The 24,326-nt window shown below is 37.9% G+C and overlaps 1 protein-coding gene across 1 annotated transcript in view; it reads left to right on the top strand.

Moving 5' to 3' along the window:
* The first annotated feature begins 2,866 nt into the window (after positions 1-2,866).
* Positions 2,867-24,326, top strand: part of LOC149080492 (uncharacterized) — a 137,114-nt gene continuing 115,654 nt past the window's right edge. Inside the window, exon 1 of the mRNA XM_089238660.1 lies at positions 2,867-3,388. Within this exon, the coding sequence (XP_089094786.1) occupies positions 3,292-3,388 (97 nt within the window). The 5' untranslated portion in view covers positions 2,867-3,291. The remainder of the gene's footprint in view (positions 3,389-24,326) is intronic.

Here is a 24,326-nt window from a genome sequence, read left to right as displayed (position 1 = left end):
TGCTGTATTGCTGATGATGGTGCATATTGCGTGGTGCATATAGTGGTGCATTGCATAGTGGTGCATTGCATAGTGGTGCATATAGTGGTGCATTGCATAGTGGTGCATATAGTGGTGCATTGCTTATTGTGCTGCATTGCCGATGGTGGGGCATTGCGTTTTGTGCTGTATTTCTTATTGTGGTGCACTGCATATATTGTGGTGGATGGAGTATTGTTCTTTATTGTCGATGGTGGTGCTTTGCGTGTTGTGATACACCACATATAGTGGTGCATTCCTTATTGTGATGCACTGTATATAGTGGTGCATTACTTATTGTTCGGATTTCCTATCGTCAAGTATGTATTGTGGTGCATCGAGTATTATGCTGTATTTATGATAGCAGTGCATTGCTTATCAAAATCAGAATAGGAAACTGGCAATTGAATGACCATTTTGCAGTGCCTGAGGAATATTTTGCTTTATAATTAAAGATGATGTGACGAGTAGTTAGGTCCATTGAAGGAGTTGTGGGAGGGGGGGGGGGTTGGACGCCGAAGGCGTCAGGGGGCTTTTTACCTCCTAGCATGTTTATAATTTTATAATTGACAAATTTAATTTTTTTATGTTTTGTAATGAAGTTTACTGTAATTTGTTGAAATTTCACTGTCATTTTTGTATTGTAATTATTTTGGAATTTTTAACCCTTTCTATACTACCCTGTTGTGGGGAAAAAAATCGAAAATTCGTCACTGCATCTTTCAAAGTTTTTATGTTGGTTTTATAACATCCCTTGCAGGGGGGCGATGAGAAATTTTGTTTTTGAAAAGGGGGCGATGGGCTGGATAAGTTTGGGAAAGTCTGCACTAGACGAAAGTAGACATAGTGTCCTTTACCTTGTTCATACAGAAATGTACAGCAGGACCTCCCAAATCCGGACATTCTTGGTCGATTTTTTTTTCACCCGGAGACTTTGGATGTTTTTTCTTTATCCGAATTCTGTGTTTCTGCACTTTCCTAATACATTAGCCATTTTATTTCTTTTTCGTACCGGTTATAGTTGGTGTCCACTGCGATTTTTCGGACTACTGGGAAACAATGATGACAATTGTCCGTCTCAATAAATGTGAATGGTCAGAACGTCAGATTTGATCAAAAGAAATTCTCTTTGACAAACGATGCTTTATGTATACGTCAGAAAGTTGAATCTCTGAAAAAGCTAGAACGCGGAGCACTAGTACTGATAATGTGTACAGAAATGGAAAAATCTACCGTTTACACAATCTTTAGAAACAAAAAAAAAAATGTTACTTTTTCAGTTTGTTTTTGGACTCGAACAGTGACTACAAAAAATGTTTAAAGAACAAAGATTTTTCTATGGATAACTAGTAACGATATTTGAATTAAAAATTATGGTTTTAATTAAATTATATGTTACTATACGCATGTACATTGCTTTATTAATTTTTTTTCAAAGGGAAATATTAAAGTATTCAAAGAAGTATATTACTGCTTATTAAATATGAAAAATTAGGGAATAAATAAAAATTGATCCATAATCCGGAAGCTTCCCTAATCCAAAATCACCTAGGTTCCGAGGAATCCGTTTTTGAGAGGTCCTACTGTATTATAGTACGTATGTTTTCTTTTTCTTCTGCAAAGAAAAGAGAAGTCTTTGCCATAGCTCCTTCATTGAATTACGATAATGTCTGAAAGAGACGTTCTCAGAAGACAAGGTGACAATTTATTAATCCTCCAATCTCTCAATCAATTTATTCTTCTTCATAGTACAATCTCCTATGGGGTTCCAGCAGCCGACATACCTAAATTCTTCTTGAAACATTTCAGAAACAAATTTTCCCCCTTTTCAGCAACTGTAGAAAATGTAGCTCAAAAAAATCACCAGCACAACTCGCCAATAATTGTAATTAATAATAAACGTAAAATGTCCAATTTTGACCCGTTTTTTTTATGTGACTGTTTCCGTGATCAGAGAACGTAGCTTGAAAATCGCCAAAATTACTCATCGATGATCGTTTAATTATTGGTAAAGTTTCTTTCTTTCTTTCAAACCGATCACAATTGGTAAACATAAAATGTCCAATTTTGCCCCGATCTCCGACATGTCCGCATCTGCACCGTCCGCTTTTACACCCTAATCGCTTCACTAAAGGTGGCCCTCGTATTGTGAAACTTTTACTTGCAATGCTTTTTTTGCGATATTAATGTCATTGTTATCATTATTTTGCATTTCATTCTTCTTCTATAACCCTATTACACCAACATACCGCGTTTCCTTCCTTTCTGATGCAGATTTCCTGAGACATCAACGTGAACAGCAATTCTGCTGAACTTCTGGATATGAGTGTATCTTAAATACTCAGTCCAAGAAATAATACCTTTCTTAGGGTACTAACGTAGTGCAGGCTGGTTTCCGATTCTGCGAGTCGACGCCGTTACGTATTAGGTAAAAAACCTAAAATTCATGTTTTTAACCAAACAGCAACGGCTCCGACATGCAGAATCGGAAACCAGCGTGCATTATGTTTGTACTCTTAGGATCAACAAATTTTCCGAGTTCATCATTTCTTGAGTGCTTCGCAATTCAATAAACATTTTCTGAGGGTAAACTCTTGTAAATTTGCCCACATTAAGTAAATGGGTTAGAAAATTTGTCGAAAGTTATAATTGCGGTTGTTTTTTTTTTGCCATTTCAGCGCATTACTAATTTTTCTGAATAATGTGGTTTTTTTATTCAAAATCATAAGGCTTTCTTCTTTCCCTACCCCGTTATTTGGCATTGTAGCCAACAAGAATATGTAATGAACTGGATCAATATGAAAACATTATGAGCCTCTACCGCTTCATCTGGAAATGACCACACCCTATTCTACAGCGCAACAGATCTGTGTGAGAAGCACTCCGTAGTAGAACTTTTTTTTCGCGAGCGCAGAAAATAGGTTATTGAATTCAATAAATATTTAGACTGGGCATATACATTATTCCAGATTTCATCTGATTACTGAACATTTACCATGATATGGACTATGTAATTGTTGATAAAAAAAAATATTTTTTCTTTTTTTATATGATGAACTCAGTGAAGGAATGAAACTGCCTTTCGAAGAGTCATCAAACATCATCTGTAAAATTCAGGTACATGAATGCCAGGCCACATTTTGCAGTGAACATTAAGAAATATATAATGGCTGCTTACACTCTTGTTGAAGAAGATTGAAATGTTCATAATATCCAGCAGTGTTGAAAGTTTATTTTAGAAAATACCGAAAAAAAAACTTTCTAATAATCAAGATGCGTTTGCTAGCGATGTATATCATTTCTTTGAAACCAGCTTTCTGGATTCTGACAGTGATCATTTGCTTTTTTGAGATGCATGAGAGCACAGCAGGTAAACTCATATTTTTTTACTTTTAAGTAGATTCGCTATTCACTTTATTTACAATATATATATATATATATATATATGCATTTTATCAATATAAAATTCGTAATGACTATGTGAAAGTAATAAAGATACAATATTTTAAACAATTAGCTACGACAAGTAACTAAGACAATGACGATTAAACTACTATTTTTGGTATAACAAAGCCAATAAATATTTATATACAGTCGAACCTCTGTGAAGACTAACTACTACTTTACCGCTCACCAACTCCGATCATTCCGCCATACAGCAATCTACTACAGATCAAGTTGGGTAGTAAATGAAGGTGCCATTTCATGTTCTTCATCGAGATCGAACCTGTGGACAGTGTTCATGGAGGTAGACAAGCATCTTACCACTGCACTACTGGGACACTAGCTAACGCTCGGCAGCACTCGAGACTAACTGGCTTAACGCGAATCAAATGCTTGTAGGGAAGTTTTAGTAATATATTCGTTTTTGGTTGAAATGACACAACCTTCCCTGAAATAAAAAGAACAAGTTGTTCTCTAAAAAGTTTATCTTTAAGGTTCGGCTTCAAACAAAGTGACACTCTGTGTAAGACAAACAATCGGTCTTTCCTCTTGTTAGTTTATGGTGATGATTCCCAAATGTGTGACATGCCGGACATATGGCAGGGTTGCAAAGACATATTTTCATTTCGATCCCTAAAATATCTCCCTATGCACTACACAGTATTACATACGTCCAATTCGTGTCAGCATAACGTAAAATTCTACTTGTCGATATTTCTCTCCACGGTCACTCTTCTGCACACAAGAGCTAATTAGACTGGGACGTATCGGGGGGGGGGGGAGGCTTCGTGATTTTTCCCTTCTTTCCCTTCATATAGAAGGGAAAAATCACGAAGGCCCCGGACGTATCCTCTTCAAATTTGAGCCAAAACTAACCATCGAAAAAAAAATTTCGATTATATTTATTGTGTCAAAACGCCTTTTAAAATATTTTTTGGAAAAATTAATTAATTAAATAACTTAGGTCGATATCTTTACTAGCAACATTTGAGTTAGGTACCTTTGCGCACACCTCAAGTCTTAACTTGAAAACAGAATCATTGAAAAACCATTTAAAATCATTAAAATCCATTAAAAGTAAAGGAGCGTGAAGAGGGACGAGTGTCTCGTGTTGCAGTGTTGAGCAGGTTGAACATTGTCAGAAAGCGCATGCGTGATACGAGACGAGGTGATTTCTTCGAGTAAAGTGTGTCTCCGGCTGTTACGTTTGGCAACTTATCGCCGAAGACCAGGGTTCAGTAACGATTTCGCTTTTATTTTGTCATGACGTCTATAATATAAAACCGTAATAAGAGCATCGTGGGCTCCCGGGCCAAGTGATTTTTCTGAGGCCCTACCTGGCATTTTTTCGAAAATTTCAACCAGATCTCATTTTTGTGAGGCCTCTCTCTTCTCTTGAGGTGCCCGGGTGGACCATGCGTTAAGACGACTCACGTGATGATATTAAAATGATATATAATTTAATATTAATATAATATAATGATCATAATAATAATGATATATAATATAATAATAATGATATATACAGTCAAACCTCGTTAATGAGTCACTCTTGGGAGAGCAAAAATATGACTTAGTAAGCGGAGTGACTCGTTAAGCAGAGTAAGCCATAGCTGTGCCAATTCCTGCATGAGGGCAATTTTGACTTACAAAAAGTGACCCGGTAAGCGGAGTGACGTGTTAACCGGGTGACGCACTAACGAGGTATGACTGTAATATAATAATGATACCGACATGCAAAATAAATACAGCGGCTTGCCGCAACGCAAAATTTTATGTTTCGGTTTCCTAATGAATTTATTTTCATTATGAACCAATAACAAAGGAATGGATCGGCTCCCAATGCCTGATACATAAATGATAGCAGGGCCTAGCCTCATTGGGCCGTCATTATTATCAACTTGATGCAGCTGAACCGCATTTGGATTAAATCGGAAAATAATATAAATTTAATAATAGAAATTTAAGATCAAGAAACGAAGATGGTAATGAGGAAAAAAATAAAATGTCTCAGTTGGATTTGAGAGGGAATCGAACCCACAACCTTCACCACGTGTGTTCCATGGACTAACCACTGCACAAATTACGGACGACGTAGGTTAATAGTAGAATTAAATATATCTATTAATAAAAGGCTCCAGAGGAAATATGTTGGCGCCAACCAACAGTCAACAGAGGAACACGCGCCAATCACGCGCATGCGCACTCTGACAATGTTCAACATGCTCAACACTGCAGCGAGTCGCTTCTGAAGAGGGTATAGTTTATTGCCGGATCCGAACGGCAGCTTTTAACTTTTTTTTTCTCGCCGAGAGGTTGTACCTCTTCGTCAGGAAAAATTCTGACTAGAACGAACTCACGACACATTTGAACGCCCAATGACAAAGTAGGTGAGTATCTTATCAACCTACTTCACCCCACACACCAACTCCGGCCATATCGCTATAAGCAATTTACCCGTCAACGAGTTAGGTTGCAAATGTCTATCTGTGGTCGCCTCTAGCGCGTTAAGGAAAATATCTTATTATTAGGACATCATATTTTGAGCATTTTCGAGGTATTGGTCATATTTTATGAATTCTGAAGCAATAGTTTCTTTTGGTCATCTCTCTGTAGGCATTTTCTTCAGAAATATAGTATACACACACTTTTTTACTTGGATGTAGTGAAAGATAATTTTTTTTTTCGAGAAAAAAATTTTTCCTTCCCAGCAGCCACTTTTTTTCTCGGAGGATCCTTTTGCTATGTTTTGTAAATGACACGCCAAGCACTTGCGAAAGATGTCATATACTTGGATACTCGAAATCTTCCCGTTAATGCATTTTCAATGATGCCTAAACATAGGAATTTTTGTCAGGAAGGGAAGACTTAATTCTTTCGCTGCCTAAACTTAAGTGTTCAGAGTGAAAAAAAGTTACGGAAATTTTCCCAGGACTTTGGGCAGAATATTTTCTGCACGAATGGTGGCGTGTGCTGTCAAATGGGCATCATGAGCGATTCGTATCATAAGGACCCGAGTTCCAATTCCAGTAGTAGCGTAGTGGTGGTTGGCTGAAGTTGGTTTTTTCTGTCGTTCTCCAGCTTCAGATACAAATTTGAGTCGATGTCCCTTTTGAAAAGCCTCATAAAAAGTCTTACAACCATGACCAAAACCAATCACAATAATTGACACTGTCGCAGGAAGCAAGTAGACACCCATTTTGGCACCTCTTCCTCGTACTTTTGAACGAACAAAGCAAACTTGGTGCTCTTTCTAGTCCACGCACAGGGCACCAGACACCCCCCCCCCCCTTGTGGCGGCTCTGTCTACAACTGTACAAATATTCAAACATCACACTTCACTCATAATTCGAAATACAGATGGCAGCACCAACCTCACGCACAACACTAGATACACACGGACATTGGCGTACGCAAGGGACGAGCCAAGATTAAAGTGTTATTTTGCAGGAAAAAACGAAACCCCCCCCCCAGAAGGGAAAAAATCTGAACCCCCCCCCCCTCTAGAAAATTCTGCATACGCCTATGCGCACGGAGACGGTTAAGTACATCATCTATCAGTTACATATAGAACATATGTGTACAACACGAGTTGTACACATATGCGGTACAACTCGTGTCCAGAAAATTCACCGCTAGGAAAATTCACCGACTAACAATTCAACGACAACAGTTCGATGCGAGTCAGTTAGCGAGGGAATGTGCGATTTAGTTACTGAGTCAGTGAGAGGGAGTGAGTGAATGAGTTACTGAGTTGTCAATAATCGAGTACGTCAGTCCGTTAGTGAGGGAGCTAATGAGTCCGTGTGCGAGTGAGTGACGTATTGAGTATGTGAGGGACGTAGTGAGCATGTGAGTGACGTAGTGAGTATGGAGTGACCTAGTGAGTATTTAAGTGACGTAGTGAGTATGGAGTGACCTAGTGAGTATTTAAGTGACGTAGTGAGTATGGAGTGACCTAGTGAGTATGTGAGTGACGTAGTGAGTATGGAGTGACCTAGTGAGTATGTGAGTGACGTAGTGAGTATGGAGTGACCTAGTGAGTATGTGATTGAGTGAGTGACCCAGTGAGTAAGTGATTGAGCGAGTGACCAAGTGAGTGAGGGAGTGAGTTAATTGGTTAGTTAGTTTTTAACCTAGTAGTTTCATAAATTATTAAAAAATCCGATTGTTCTATATTATATTGTCTACAAAATTACAATATTGACCTAATGTCATATTTCTAGCTTCAGCGGTTTCGGCTCGGCGTGATTTCAACGTATGACCACCGTTAGGGGTCGGATATGAAAAAATCCTTTCTTTGTGAGTCTTCACGTCGTGAAACAAAACTATTCACAAAATTTGATATTTATAGCTTCAGCGGTTTTGGCTTGGCGATGATGAATCAGTCAGGACATGTTATTTTATATACAGAGTGGTAACTATCGACCGCCCAATAATTACACACGTGATTCCTTGTGAAAAACTAATATCGAAAAGTGTTTTCCGTTTTTCGATAGGACGAATATTGAGTTATAAGCTTTCAAAAGTTTGTGACGTGTCATTTTTCTAATGGTCAGTTATATGCCAAACACCGAACCAAAGTGCATTTCTCCGCCAGCAGCGTGTTGTCACTTCTTAACACTAGAACCGCGGAGTGGGTCAATTTGACCCAAATCAAACTTCGTTCTCATTTATCTCAAAAACTTACACGCAGATGTTAATAAAATTTCGTGACTTTTCATGATATTATATGAATATTAATTCACGAAAATTTTATTATCTTCACATTTCGTGTTTCACAGTTATAAGCACTTATACCTAGAACCGCGGTTTGGGTCATTTTGACCCAACGTACTATCTATAGGAAAAAAAGGGTGTAGAATTTTCTTGGAAGTGGTTACCCTTTCTAAAATTTTTTGTAAATGAAGATAGTGAAGGATAAAGGTCTTTCAAGGTCAATGCCAATTCATTGTCAGAGCAGATTATTTTTTTTCAATGGGGTAATGGCACAAGTAGAGCTAAATATTTTTTTCCTTTGTAAACTTGAATACCTGGAATTCTGACGGGACTCAATGAAGATTTTGGGAGAGTAAAAGCTTATCTCTAGAAAAAACGTGTAGTTGAAATTTCTGTAGGCAAACGATGTCACAGAAAAAGAGTAAGCTTCTCGCTTGCACCAAATATGTTTTGCACGGATTTCGAAACCTTGGAAAGTATCAGCGTCCAACGATTTCTCTTTTAGAGCACATAGTGATGCAACTGATCAAGCCATTTGAGAACAAGGGCAGAAATGCCTCATCCGACACCTCTTTTCACTACACTGAAGCTGGCTCAAATGCTAAAAGCCAAGAAATACGAGCTTAGTAGAGACGATGAGACGAAATCCAAGAGCAATATTATCTCACAAAATAAAGATAGTGAAACAACAGTTGTATGGAACAATGATGCCACAATGGCAATTTATCAAGGAAAGAACGCGATATAAGTTTTTCATTACTCAGCGCGCTTCATCTGGCCGTCGATATTGGAAGTAGTTAGCCCCAAAATGCTTCCTCACACGCACATACAGAAACCATTTCACACTACCATTCAACAAAGTGTAACGATCGTAGTTGTAGCGATCAAATGACCAGAAAATATTCGGCATCATAGACGTTTTCTATAACATCCTGGATCTCACTATAAAAATATTCCTGTATTTTGTATAGAGCAGTACAGGCCAGAACCATTTTTTGAAAGCAGTTCCTCTAAAATCTTATTGAAGAGCTGTGTTCATCATAAGTGTTGCCCTTGCGCAAAAGGAAACGTTTGTGCGCTCTTGATCATGTATCTGTTCGTGAGCGATCAAAATAATAATAACAATAGTAATAAATAAAAATTAACGAAAAAAAATAATAAACGAGTCTGATATGTCAGGTAACATAAAAATGTGAAAACGAAACTGTTAATTTTTGCATGGTTTGTGCACCTTCAACATGCGATGAATGTGAAAGACTATTGAAAAAAAAAATTGCTCAACTGCTCATCATAAATTCCACTATCAGTAAGAAATCAATACTTATATGACAGAATTATATTATAGACATTTTCATGCTCAATTTGACACGCTTATTTTACATCTTTGTCACATTATGGGATTACTGAAAAATCTTTTTTGGACTGAATAAAGTAAATAATGTATACTAAATCTTAGTTTTACTGAATTACATAATTTTTTTAGCTAATTTTGAAGCCCATTTTATATTCATAAACAAATATAATTTTCCATTATGAATACGCAATTAAGCAACAATGATTAAGAGTAGGGAGAAACCCAGAAACTAAAAACAAATATCCTGTTTTCGCTATGAAACACTGTTTTTTCAAAGTTTGGGTCAATTTGACCCAGTCCGCGGTTCTAGGTATACCGAAAGTGCCGCGGTTCTAGTGTTAAAAATGAGCTAAAATATTCAAACCCATTAGAAGCCAAGTTCGGCCTTCTTCCTTCACGATTCACACTTTTTCTCTCCATGTAGTGTGATACTATAACCTTGCTATTAAGCATCGCTTACGTGTTAGCTTCGTCTTCTATGTTGGCAAATTTATCGGGGGATTTGTACCATGTTAGCCAAATGAGATCTCTTTGAAAAATTTTTAACCAAATCAATACTTTTTTGCCAAAATGTGTAATTTTTTTACCTTCACTATTGAGTCTAATTTTCTGAGGAAGGTGTATCCAGTGCGTACGTGTTTACTGCGCGATCATTATTTTACGTCGTTGTTTTAATCAGATAACAGTGTTGATAAATAAAACGGAAGTTTTTTTTTTTTTGGTTTTTTTGAACTTTCATCGTAACTGTTGCTTGTAAAAAGCTTCAACGAGGGATGTAAAAATGGTAGCTTGACGAAGGTGTGCCTTAGTCGAAACAGTAAAATAATAACGATTCAATCAGAAACTTTTAATCAAACTTATTACGTTACGAATTGACGTATTCAAAATAATTTTTGGTGTTTCGAATTCTTCTGTTGATTCACACTATTCAACTCTGATTCTTTTTCTCAGGGATATTTCAGTGATTTTAGGGTGTTTTTGGAGCACTGATTTTGAATCTGACATTGGTTTTACCAGATCGGCTCTAGTTTTTGAGTGAATGAAAGTTGAATTTCGATGGTAATACCATAAGCAAAACGCGTATCTATTGGGGGAGGGGGAAGCAAAATGCGATAATTCATGAAATTTTCGGAACTTCTATGATAATATTGCATTCAATTAATCCGTTGAAAATGACCTGTGTTGCATATTTGTGTTTATAAACCTTAGGTGGTGCCACTGGAATTTTTGTATGTCTATATATATCCTGTGCAACCCCGTAGCGGGCGCTCTGCTTGCTTGTTTTTCATTGTCTTCCGCGGTGATGCTCATGTGTGTTCGCGTGCCTGTACGTTTAACTGCATTGTGATTAGTTTCTAATGTATTAATAAGTTCACATTAATGGATTAAAACCCCCGTTGTGTTTTCCTGCATACATTTTTGTCGAGTGCTCCTTATCACCCGGTCACTACAACCTGTATTAACAAGTTTATGATTAAATAACAAATTCAAGAAAAAACTGACTAAAAAATAGGAAAAACCACTACATTTAAAAAAAAAAATTCGGGACGGAGAAATAAAAGAAATAACGAGACTATTCCGGAAAATACGGAACAAAATGAAGGAGGTATGGTCACCCTATTCACAGTGACTGGTTCATTTTATTTATATTTTTTATATCATAAGATAACATTATTTTATTTTTAAATCCCCCTCTCCCAACAGCGAGCTCTCGATCCGCTCAGGCCAGCATGCAAATCAAATTGGAACTGTACTATATGTATGTGTGTGTGTGTGAATCATTTATAAACTTAATCATCATTTGATCATTTTTGTCACACCACGGTCATTTTCTGCATACGAGAGTTAATTAGACCGGGCAATTTATTGACGATTCCGAACGGCAGCCTTTTTTTATACTCATCGAGAGGTTGGTGCGCTAACCCCTCGAATTCAGAACTAACTGCGGTAGCAATCTTTTTCTGTGGTCATGTCGCCGTTTCTGTTGTACCCCTGCGTCAGGAAAGTTTCTGCCGAGAACAAACCGGGTATCGAACTCGCGACACATCCTTTGGTACTTTAAGGCGAGTATCTTATCGACCTGGGCTACCGCGCCCACTAAACTTAATATCAATACATAAAGATCACTGATGTCTGGTAACGATATAAATGTGATAATGTGTTGAATAAAATAGGAAAGTGAATAAAAATTGAAAAGAAAAATTTCTCCGTAAAAATTAGTGGCTGCAGACTACATTGAAATATTGATACTGTACCGAAACCATCAGCAGTTTTGAAATCAGCCGCCCTAATATACCCCAAAACCATTAAAATTCCCTTATAAACATAAAAATGTTTTATTTTCAGGCCTAAAATTTTGATATTTTAATCACAATGTTTAATTCTCAAACATTTAGATTTATGGTAGTTATTAGAGCCAGTCTTATTCGAAAAAACAACTTTGAAGAATCATTTCATCACTCTCAACATTTTTTAAGGTCAGTTTGGTAAGAGGAAGTTTCTTTCTCTCAAACCGAACAAAACTTCGATCTATCGCTATGGCCAATTTACTACCGAGTGAGTTCTGCCGGGAACGTGAGTGTGTGTGACTGACAGTCTGATTGAGTACGTAGCGTTGTGTCTGACGTTTCAATGCTGTCATCTATATTTTAAATTGTGAGTGAAGTGTAATGATTGAATATTTGTACCATTTGAGGCCTGTTGCTATCTTTTGCGAGACTTTTTAACGGGAGATCGGCTCGCATTCGCACCTCGAAGTTGGGAACCACAGAAAACTAAGTACAGCCGACCACCACTGTGGCGACGGTGGGGTTTGAACCCGGGACCTCGAGATGCGAGTCCGTCACTATGATCACTCAACCACCACAGTGGCTAAAAGGAAGATTGCATCTTACATTAGTAAGTGCTCAAAATGTGCTCCGTTCATTGAGAAACATGCAGAAGCACTGCGTGGGATGGAGAGCTGAACCCGCTCTAGCATGGACGGTGTCACTGCCACATGCAAGACGGCTACGAGGTCTTCTTGCGAGTCAAGCGTATGCCTATACACAAGTGCTTTAAGATGGCCCCATAGAAATATCTAAATGGTTTAGATCAGGGGATCTAGCAGGCCACTGTATTGGGCCACCGCGGCCAATCCACCGATTTGGGTATTCTTGATTTAACCACTCACGGACATTCGATGCGTGATGGGCCGGTGCCCCATCATGCTGCAGCCAAAGATTTCGCAGGATAGCCAAGGGAAGGTCAACGAGGTAGTTTTCAGCAATCAGACGTTGTGGAAGCAGATATGGTCGCAGAAGATTGTTGTTTATAATGCCGCACCAAACTTCAATTCCCCAACGAACCTGATGAGCATTTGGACGTGTTGCATAGGGATTTGAAAAATCCCTGATATATGGCTGTTAAAGACACCTTCACGAGTAAATGTTGCTTCGTCAGTCCATAGAATCCTATTTAGGAAAGTGCTGTCATTGGAATGGTGTTGAAGCAGCCATTGACAGAATTCTTACCTTCGCGGATAAACATCTGATGAAAGTTCTTGTACTCGTACCCGTCGTAATGATACGGATGCATAAACTCATCGTGCAAAACGTTTAAGACCGTTACGTGACTTGAATTTTATTTTCGTGTGATCGCTCGACTCCTGGTCGTTGGATCCGATTCAACCGACGACAACGTTATCTTCGAAAGCCGGAGTTCTTCCGGACGATACTGGCCCAGCGTCTACGTTTGGTTGCGGTAATACAAACCCTGACTCGTGCAATCGGCGGTCCAGTCACAAAATAACTTTATGGTCTGGGTGCTTTCGCGTTGGATACCGTTGACTGTATAACCTTGCTTCTTGCAAGGCTGATCCGTGGCACTCACCTAATATAAGGCGCAAGTAACAATATTCATGTATGATGAATGCCATCAAATTAGAAATTATAACAATAAATAATTAGACGCAGTACTTTCTGGAGAATAAGACAAAACAACTAACGCTTATCTATAACCTCTGCAAACAACCTGTTCTGACTTGTTAAAAAAATGTTTTCTCTTTCCTGAAAAGTGCGAGGGAAAAAAACTAGTTTTTATATCTCTTTCGTTTCCTGTATAGCAGGATTAATACATTTTTAGCATTGTCTAAAACGTCAAGTTATACATTTGGTGAATTTGGTCGGATTTTTAAGTGAAGTCATCAATTTTCAAAGCGTTATAACTCATTAATTATGGGTCAGATCAAAAAACGGAAAACACTTTTCCGTATTAGTTTTTCACAAGGAATCACGTGTGTAATTATTGGGCGGTCGATAGTTACCACCCTGTATAATACCCGGCGCTGAACGGGTTTTCTTCAACGAGGCTTTTTGTATCACGTGATATCTCCAGCTTTCTTTGAGGAACATACAAACCGTGTTTAAGTTAACCATTATGGCGACTCCCTGCGCTACTCATGAAAGAAACAAATCTAGATTTAAAGAAACGTAGAAATGAATATTTCTTCTTTTTTAAGGGGAGCTAGGTATTTCGATTCTCCCCCCCCCCTACCCCCCTTGAACTTCAAGTTATCCATCTGCCTATTTCAGCTTCTAAAAATGCTTAGTTAAAGCTGTGGAATTTCTTCGATGTACTTTACGGGCCCATAATTAATTTTAAAACATCCTACACTATATGAATTTATGCAGTTGAACATTAAAAACAATACGGAGACATTAATTTTCATGCTTGAGAGGATATAAATAAAAAGTTGAAATCAATGTTATTGCATGGATATCCAACTCAAAAATAGGTCCGGCTAATTACTTCATATTTAATTTTGTGGGCTTCTTATCTCTAAGCGAACTCAATATGTTTCAAAAATCAAGAATTCAATACAATTTTTAAAATTATTGATGTGGCAGGAAACCCCACTAAATTCCCGCATTTCTACAGTAAAATCGGCAATTTTAACACTGATTTCTATGGGGATCATCCTTTGCCTGACCCTCAATGGCAAACAATTATAAAGACATAAACTATTGTAAATATATACTGGCAGCGTTAAAGAAGTGACAAACCATTGTGAAGGCATATTCACGTCTGAAACGCATTGCTAGGGAACCACAGTAACCAAAGTAAACGTTCCGAAGGCCCAGGAACCATTGTTGCTCGACAGTTGTTTTGCCCATTTCAGGCATTCGCCCTGCTCTGATGAAATTTTAATGTAAGCTACCGTTCAAGTCGGGCCCCATTTGGTATATATGCAAAATTTGATGACGATCGATCTAAAATTGTAGATTTGTATAGAGAACATAGACACACACACAGACATAGAAAATCAGTTTTATATGTATAGATGGAGATACGCACACTACAACGGGATTTCTGAAAGTTCATCACTCATGGGGATCATGAGGTGTTTAAGTGGTATGGAGGGGATCATCGCTGAGTAAATTCGATATTGCAGCCACATAAGTGAAGTCGCGGGTAACAGCTAGTTCATCATAAAAAAATTCCATTGGTTACTGATGATCAACAATGTTTTCTATAACATCAAAGTGATAACAAGAGATGATTGTAAGCATTTCAGGGGGTTAATTCATCGTGTATCCACTTACTTTATCATCTTTTAATTCTTTTATTTTTTATTCCTTTTAACGTTTCATTAGAAGTTTCTGAGTGAAACGTAGAGTTAATGGAATAATATATTGTATATACTCTCTTGTATTGTGCAAACATCAATTTGTAATTTCTTCGGTATCATCTAAATTTCTTCTAATAAAGTCATTATTAAAACTTTCATCCATATCGTTGGGATCACTCACTAGATCATTCACTCACACACTTACTCACCAGGTCATTCACTCACACACTTACTCACCAGGTCATTCACTCACACACTTACTCACCAGGTCACTCACTCACTAGATCACTCATCCACCGAGTAGCTCACTCACTAACGGACTGACTTACTCGCTTATTGAACAACACTCAGTAACTCATTCATTCACTCCCTCTCTCACTGACTAACTCAATCGCTCACTCCCTCGCTTACTGACTCGCCTCGAACTGTTGTCGGTGAATTTTCAGCCGGTGAATTGTTGGTCGGTGAATTTTCCTGGCGGTGAATTGTTGTCGGTGAATTTTTCGTAAACCGGCACAACTCACATCTGAAAGCGGATACAATGGTAACAAATCGCCCAATGAGGTAGAAAGGGGTTGCGCTCGATTTGAAAGAAGAAAGACCGATGATACCACTGCATTTTATTTTGTTTAATATGTTAAAAGTACCATCAAAAACTGATTTAATGTGCAGCAAATTGTAATTCCGCTTGAGAAATAATCAACGAGCTTGCAGAAACTATACGTCTACTTTACGACAAGCGTTTTTTTTCAAATATTGCTCCATCTGGTAATTTTTACCGAGTTTTAAAAAAAGAAAAACCTTAGCAACGTAGTTTCCTCAACTATTTTGTGTGTGTGTAGAAAAAATTAAACAATAGAAATTATTTTTAAATACTTGAAACTGCATCTCCTAAAATTCAGTGCGATTCTAGAACATTTTGAAGAACAATTATTGTGCATAAGGTAGGAGTGGTTTTCATTTGAAACTGGTGATAGAATTTAAATTAAAATACGATTTTAATTAAAACTGATTTTTTTTGTTTATTTTTTTTAAATTTTAATACGGTAAGAAGTAATAATAAAAAAGAAGAGATGAAATATTGGGAAGGTCATATTTTTAAATTTCAAGGTCATATTTTCAAGGTTTTTAGGTCATAAAAATCGATCCTTCTTATCTACACTCTTCCCCTGAATCGAACTTGGGACCTGACGACAACCGTCACGGTGGTAGACGAGCATCTTACCACCATGCCACTCGAGCGCTCTATCTTATCAACCTAGACAACCACTCCCCGTACATCTTATACTGCTGAGTTTTTCAACCTGTCAACTCCCGGGTGTCCGCGAGTACTATAATTCAGATGAATACCGCGGAAAATAGTTCATTTAAATTAAACTGCTTTTAATGTTGCTCAACTGGGATATTTGTGATGTACATACATTCTGTAATTCCCCTTGCCGCAATTTACTGGTGATCTTAGGCCCCTTTCACACGGAGCGAATGCGGATCCGGAAGAAGATTTAACAATTGGAATATACTGAGCTTTTCAGAAGAGCCGAAATTTCCCCGCACCTAGGAAATGTTCATGCGGGTCCGGACGTCGTCCGCATGTGTCAAAACCTAAGTGTGGGCTCCGCATCCGCACACAGAAGTTTTGACAATTGGGTTAGGCCCCTTTCACACGGAGCGGATGCGGACGCGGGTCCGCATACCCTTTCAAACGAGCACTGAAGATGCGGATGAATCGCCCGCATCTCTAGTTCGAAATTCGTGCATAAAAACTGTTTTTTTCGCAATTTTTGTAATTATTTTTCTCCTTCACCCCTGATTCAGTGCCTAGAGGCATTCTTTGGTGGTTTAATCTAGAGCCACATAGAATAAAGATGGGAATAAATATGTCTTCATTCCGATCCTCACAAGTAGTCGATGGGAGAAAATGTCTTCAAATATTTTCAAAATATTTTGGAAAAAAAATCCGTCTTTTCGGAAAAATATGGAAGAAAAATTTTCTCCAAAAACATCCAAAACATTCGATGTTCCAAAAAAAAGAAAAAAAAATTCAGGAGATATCAAAGAATTTGCAAGTAGTAAAAAAGGGAAGGGGTAGAGACTTTCAAAATGCCTGTGCTTAGAAATATTCACATCACAATTCTGTCTTAGGCCGGGATTACACTATAAAAGTTCGTTTATAAAACTTGAAAAATGCAACCAATAGGCGGATCAGTTAAGTTCTCTCGAATGTAACAGATGTGTTTATTGGTTGCATTTTTCAAGTTTTATAAAATAACTTTCATAAACCTTTTAGAGTGAAATCCCATCCTTAGATTAGTCACTTCTGAAATATAAAATTTCATTTTTTTAAGTTTATAGACTGAATATCGAGTAAAATATACTCGTAGGTATCGGGGGAACCACCAAAAATATTCAAGTGCTAGGGTCTTCAAACGTCTTAATCCGGCCCTGAGTGAACACCGTATGTGGATAACGTTGTTTAATAAAAGTATTTTTTTTTAATTTTAAAAAAATTAAGTTAAAAAATTAAAAAAATAACAAATATTTAAAATAATATTTCAGATATTTATATTTTTTAAATAATTTTAAAAATTTAAAAAGAAAAAAATTAAAATTTTTAAATTAAATTTAAAAGGTATTAAAGTATGTAGTCAATTAAATATTCGTAATGAACAGAACGGCTTATAGTTTTGGTCCCGTCAGTGGCCGTTGTTGACAGGTTTTATTGTATAAAATTGTGAAATATGGACAAAAGGCAGTTGAAGTTGCTATATCTCCATCTCAGAAGGAAACGGAGGGATAGATATATGTAGGTACATTATATTAATGAGCAGGGACCATCATATGGTGTTTTTAAGGGTATTTATGGCAAATAATTAAAAAAATTCCGTGAAAAATCACCTTCAAAAAGTAGCCAAAGATGCGGACGAATTCGCTTCGCATCCGCATCGTCTGAATAGCTCCGAATAAAGGTCTGGACACACATATCCGCACCGTGCCAGGACCGTAGCTCGGGCGTCAGTTGGCCGCGGCTCGGCTCGTTCCTCTTCAGACCACACCTTTCCGTGTGTTGCCCGTGTCGCTGCCGTATGCTGACTACGAAGCTGTGTCGATTGCTTCAAGTCTTTAACGCAGCCGGTTCGGTGTAATCAAAATGTTCAGTAAATTAATTAACAAGAGTGATTTGGATATAATAACCCTAGCGTAAATTAACAATAATTAATTGTTCTAAACATTTCTGTAAATAATCTATACATGTATATAAATTTTTTATTTTTGATTGATCTCCGATAGATTTTTTGTATGTGACAAACCCGCAAAAAAGGATAGGATCTATTTAATGCAGCTGAAAATAAAAAGACGGCCATTTGCTTAGTTTGACTATATGCATTCTTGTTTATAGTTTGGAGAGAGGAGATTATTTACGGAGTGATAAAAGGGGAGAGAGAAAAAAAGAGTCATATAGAAATTAAAACAATCTGTGGGGGAGAACGGTACTCTCTTCCTCACCTACACACTCGTTTTTTTTTTATTCAGAGTCAACGGCCATCATAAATATAATCATCTGTAGGGGCAGGTGGTGTCAAATTCCGATAACACCTCGGAGAAGTGTATCTCAGCTCAGCAGGAGCATATTGTACGAAAGAGCGAGCATATCTTTTACTCTGTGTGTGTGTGTGTGTTCGCGGAATCTTCTAAACTGAAAATTGGCTGCTCTGCAGATGGCAAATGGATATTAAAATCAATAACAATTGGGGTGTTTAGTTTGCCGGGGCTTGATTCAATGATAAAGCCTCACCAGTATTCGATAGTAATTTAAAGCACTCATTGCTAAAGTCCCAGTCGCTGAAACACCTTTGTCAGATATTTAGCACAAAGGTGCTCGACTTTTTGGAAGGTGTGTTTCACACATTGTTTTGAAATATTTCGCGGGCTTCTTAAGTTATCCAGAAATGAGTCTCGATCCTCCAAAATTATCTAAAAAGAAGCGGCACGTGCCGCTTAAGTGATCTGCAAGCGTGCCGCGGGCCACTCGAGAGATCTGGAAATGTGCCACTAACCACTCAAATAGGATAATCTGCAAATGTATCACGATCCACTTAAGTGAACTGGAGGTGTGCCGTTAGTCGCTCAAGTGATTTTGAAATGTGCTTGAGACCACTCGAGAGCCTTGTTTTGTTTTTTGTTGTCACGGGCCACATCAAATGCTTCCGAGGGCCGCATTTGGAGCACAGGACATGGGTTAAGCATTTATGGCTTAACATGTTGCATCTGATGTGAGTACCAAATTTAAAATGTCTCCTATATTTTCCCATAAGAAAAACCCCAAAAATTTTCGAACCGTTTTCTATTTATATATATAATTTATGTTAAAACCAAAACAATAATTCATTTATAGAGCATCGGAAATTAAACCCAGTTAGTTTTCCAAGTTTACATTATTACTTTAACAAAAATCTCCCCGACAAAATTTCGTTATATGCTATGTAAAACTAGCTATGTGAACTCTATTTTAAACTTTGTTTTCCCATCAAAGTTGTGAAAATGTTTATCCATATGTTTTCTACATATTACGCTAGTACCACAGAAGCGAGGCCAGGTGCGTCTAAACAATTTCGGGCCACGAAAAATGTTTAGGACAACCCCCCCCCCCCTCTTTAACAAGATTTCATATATTTTGTGGGAAGAGGGAATCGGCATACTGAATATACACGAACGCTAAGAAATACCCCCCCCCATACAAAAAAAAAATAATAACTACACAAATGTGAATTAACACAAAAATTAAGGAAAACTTTAGAATCGATGGATTAAAAATAATTGAAAGAAATTATTTCAGTACCAATGAAAATTCAGAATTAATGAAAGAAATAATTTCGGAATAGATTAAAATTTAGAATTAACGGAAGAAATAATTCCAGAACTATTGAAAATTCAGAATTAATAAAAGTAATAATGCAGAAATTGATTAAAATCAAGAAATAAATGGAATTAATAATTCAGCAATTGATGAAAATTGAGAAGCGACATAAAATAAATGAGCGCTCTCCTCTTTTATAAAAAAAATCTGCGCTCTCTCTCTCTCTCCCGAGACCGCACCGTCACCGTAAAAATATAAAATAAACTAGTTGGTGACGGTGCGGACGCGGTGCGGTGACGGTGCTCGGCTTCGGTGCGGATATGTGTGAACGGCTGCATTGCTTAGCAAAGAATTATTCTTTGACCGTGTGATGACCTACACTCGGCCGACGCACGTGTCGGGCACGGTGCGGATATGTGTGTCCAGACCTTAAACCTATTGTCAAAACTTCTATGTGCGGATGCGGAGCCCGCACTTAGGTTTTGACACATGCAGACGACGTCCGGACCCGCATGAACATTTCCTAGATGCGGAGATTTTTCGGCTCGTCTGAAAGGCGCAGTATATTCTAATTGTTAAAACTTCTTCCGGACCCGCATCCGCATCCGCTCCGTGTGAAAGGGGCCTTATCTACTCTGCGGAAAGTTTTGAAGCTCTTTCAAAGTGTGCTTGCTTTACTATAGATATTTTGAAAGTCCTCATGTGAGGCATTATCTTATTAGCACTGTCCCCCTCCCAGAGGCAGCTCGAGCTTCTCCGCCACCCGGGACCGTCGTGAGAGTTTAGTTTTTTCCGAGGATGATGTCACACTTCTCTATCCATACGAAGGTTTTTTTTTTTTTTTAACAGCTGGCTGATGCGAAGATATATTTAGGAAAGAGAAAAATTCATCTGCTCTTACGTGGAATCGAACCCACGTCCTTCCACTTTACGGTCGAACACACTAAACTACAAAGGCAACGATCATCTAAATCTTTCCTTGGAGCTCGTGTACACTGAACCGGACCGTACATGGACGGTCGGACCTAACATGGACTGCTGTCAAAACTTTCGTAGCAGAGAGTGACATCATTTTCGGATAAATTGACATCTGATGGCAATGTCAGAAATTTTGAACTTTGGCCTGAGTTAGATCTGGCTGTCCATGTACGGCCCCATTCAACACACACAAGCTCTAAGCAAAGAGAATTCGTTGGCTTTGTGGTCTAGTACGCTCACCCGGCAAGTGAGAGGACGTGGGTCCTAACAAGGGAGCTTCATAGCGGCTAAAAAAACCAATAACTACCTCATCTAAAAAAGTATAAATTACCAGGGGCCAACCATTTGTAATAAATTCATAAAAAATGATCAGACGTAAAAATAGACATCTAACCAAGGAAGAAATTTTTATATTTCCAAATTCCATATCATATTTTTGAAACATTCATTAAAAATATAAGTAGGGGAGAGCGGGGTTATAATGTATATACGAACAGCTGGGAAAATTCCGAACACCGTTGTTCTCGGGCACTGTTTGAATCTAGAGGGGCCTGATTAGTGTTGCAGCCTGACGGCGTCCACCATGAACTCATTAAGTGGTCGAATGTCTTTCTAGCTGTGTTATTGCGTGTGGTGTGTAAAAACCGGGATTTTTTTGGTAAATTGGTGATAATTTGGATAAGAGATAAGTAAAATACGTTCGCGTTTAGAGTAGTGAGCTTGGTATCATTTATATTCTACGTTTCTTCAGCTATTTATAAAGTAGGAAGACAGTTTGATTGCTGTGTACATTTCCAGGTTAGATTGAGAAATTGCCACGAGGTGTCGTTTGGGGTAATTTCGAACACTTTGTTCGGTAGATGTAATCAAAGTGCAGTGGTGCAGAGACTGCAGAAAATTTTATTTGGTGATTTCTGTAGGCAGCGTTAGGTTCTAAGCCAGTTCAAACTCTATTGTTGATGTTATTTTTGCTATTTTATGAGAACATAGATGCAAATGTTACTTAAATTTTTAGAACATGAAATTTATATCGATTATAATATTGCTAACTTTTTATGTTCAATTTAGTTGTATATTTTCACAGTAACAATTGATTCTAGAGTTGATTATGCCATTTAAGTGTAATTAAATTAATTAATTTCATAAAAACTGCGTAACGGAAGCTACATTCCTTACTTGGCTGACCCCGTTCGGTATCGCCCCGACCCACGGGGCAATTTTATTTTGAATAAAACATTCCTTACTTGGCTGACCCCGTTCGGTATTGCCCCGACCCACGGGGCAATTGCGAACAGCGTAAGCTCTTACAAAAAACCAAATTCTATGGAATTGAGTAATTAGAGATTTCCCTTAAGTGCTCGACATTACCCCGCTCTCCCCTATGCACTCAAGAGAAAATATGTCCCTAGGAGCTAAATTGTGTTTCACTTTCATTTACACCAATGATTCTCAACGTGGACGTTAACGCCCCCTTGGGGGCAATGGAAAGTTACAAGGGGCGGTAGAAGCTACGGGTATAACATAGGATCCTATTGGTTAGATTGCGTAGAGGGCGATGAGAGAAAAAAATGTCTGAAGAAAGGGGCAATGGGACAAAAATGTTGGGAAACTGATTTATACTGGTTTTTTTTGTATTTATTGTTGTATCATATGTGAATGTGCCTGTGTATGTGTTGTTTTCACAATGAAAGAAATTGTCTCGACAAACGTTGTATGCGGATAATATCGAAGAGTGCACTGAGACATTTCACACCTCCCGATGTTTTTTTTCAAGCAGTTTCTCATTTATTTACACACACAGGGCTACAACTAAGGAGAACGGGTCTATTGTCGCTGGAGCTAGACTGGAGGGGGAATTCATCCTTTAACCGCTACTTCTACATTACACGGGGACGCTTGCCCCAGCTAACAAATTATCAAACTGCGACCCTGTGCATACCTTACAACATACAGACAGTGACGTACAGGGCCGCAACTACATGCTTGGTCAGCCGGAGCAAACATGCATTTTGGCGCACCTCCTGCAATATTGCAGGAGAGGTGAAAGGATAAAATTTGTATACCCCTCCTGTACATGTGGCGGTAGTGCCGTATGTTCATGGGTTCAGAGTGCCCAGGATACTAAGTTTAGAGGGTAGCAAATTCAAGAACTTGAAATCATAACGTGAAAAGGCAGATTTTTTCAAAAATGAAATTTTCGGAAATTTTATTCAGCGATTTTCTATCTAAATTTTTTTTCCCTAACCATGAACAGAAATAATTTTTTTAAAAATAGGAGAATATATATATATATAATTTTTCCCTTAATTTTTTTGTCACATGGTACACGGGGTTGCCCAAAATTATAATTATTAATTATTTTGATTAAACTAAGATGATTAATTTATATTAATTAGAAATTTAATTAATTGTAAATTTATTTGAATTACAAAGAAAAAATACTAAATTGATGTCCAATCTTTTGAAGCTTCGAAAATATATTATTTAAGTAGCCAGTCATCATATATAAAAAAAATTTGCGATTTGGTCGCGAATTGTAAGAACGGTCTAAAATAAGTTAACTTGTAGGTCTTTCTTTAACTCCGAAATAGTTTCAAACGGCAAATATTGCAACAAAAAATTAAATAATTTCATATATAATTGCTTGAAAATTATTATTATAATATATTTCTATTTTATAATCCAATTTATGAAACGAATTTGCACGCTAACCGTAGCCATTTCAGTTTGACACAAAATAATTTAGCCAATCCCGAGATGTCACGTGTCATTGAAAAAAAAACCCTGTTGCTGACAGTAGTATGTGCTCGACACGAAATTCCGCGGTTGCTGATAAGATCAACCGCAGCCGCCGAACCGTAGATAGCTTAAGACCAGACGTGACTCTGTTCCATAGGATATAAGCTCAGAAGGGTTGGACCAGCACCTCCTAGAGATAGAAGGCCCATGCACGCTGCTTGTGACATCAGTAAAAGTAGTCCATTTTCCCTCAGAATACTCAGGGGAAAAATTCCCTGCTCGTGCCAGTATCATCGTTGTGCGGAAAAGAAATGGTCGGGCTCAGAATTTGGCGATTTCTATGCTCTACATCCAATCACCGTGCGGTATTTGTGAGCCAAACAGGGAGATTCTGCGGCAAAATAAGAAGAAACGAAATAGGATGCTGTTTCAAAATGTGGCAAACTTTGTAGGTAGTCTGAATGACGTTTATGGCAACCCGTGCGGAGGCCTTCTATATCTAGGAGGTGCTGGTTGGGCCCTGGGCCGGTCTTAGGGTGGTGCAACCGGTGCAATTGCACAGGGCGCCAAGTGATAAAGGGCACCGAAACACGTTAGATATAAATTACTTG

Source organism: Pholcus phalangioides, unplaced genomic scaffold (assembly GCF_987345545.1).
Source record: "Pholcus phalangioides strain wild (caught in Gottingen) unplaced genomic scaffold, Ppha-v1.0 ptg000011l_1, whole genome shotgun sequence".
Classification (NCBI taxonomy): Eukaryota; Metazoa; Arthropoda; class Arachnida; order Araneae; family Pholcidae; genus Pholcus; species Pholcus phalangioides.
Note: the sequence above shows the minus strand (reverse complement) of the source record. Positions and strands in the feature narration are given on the sequence as shown.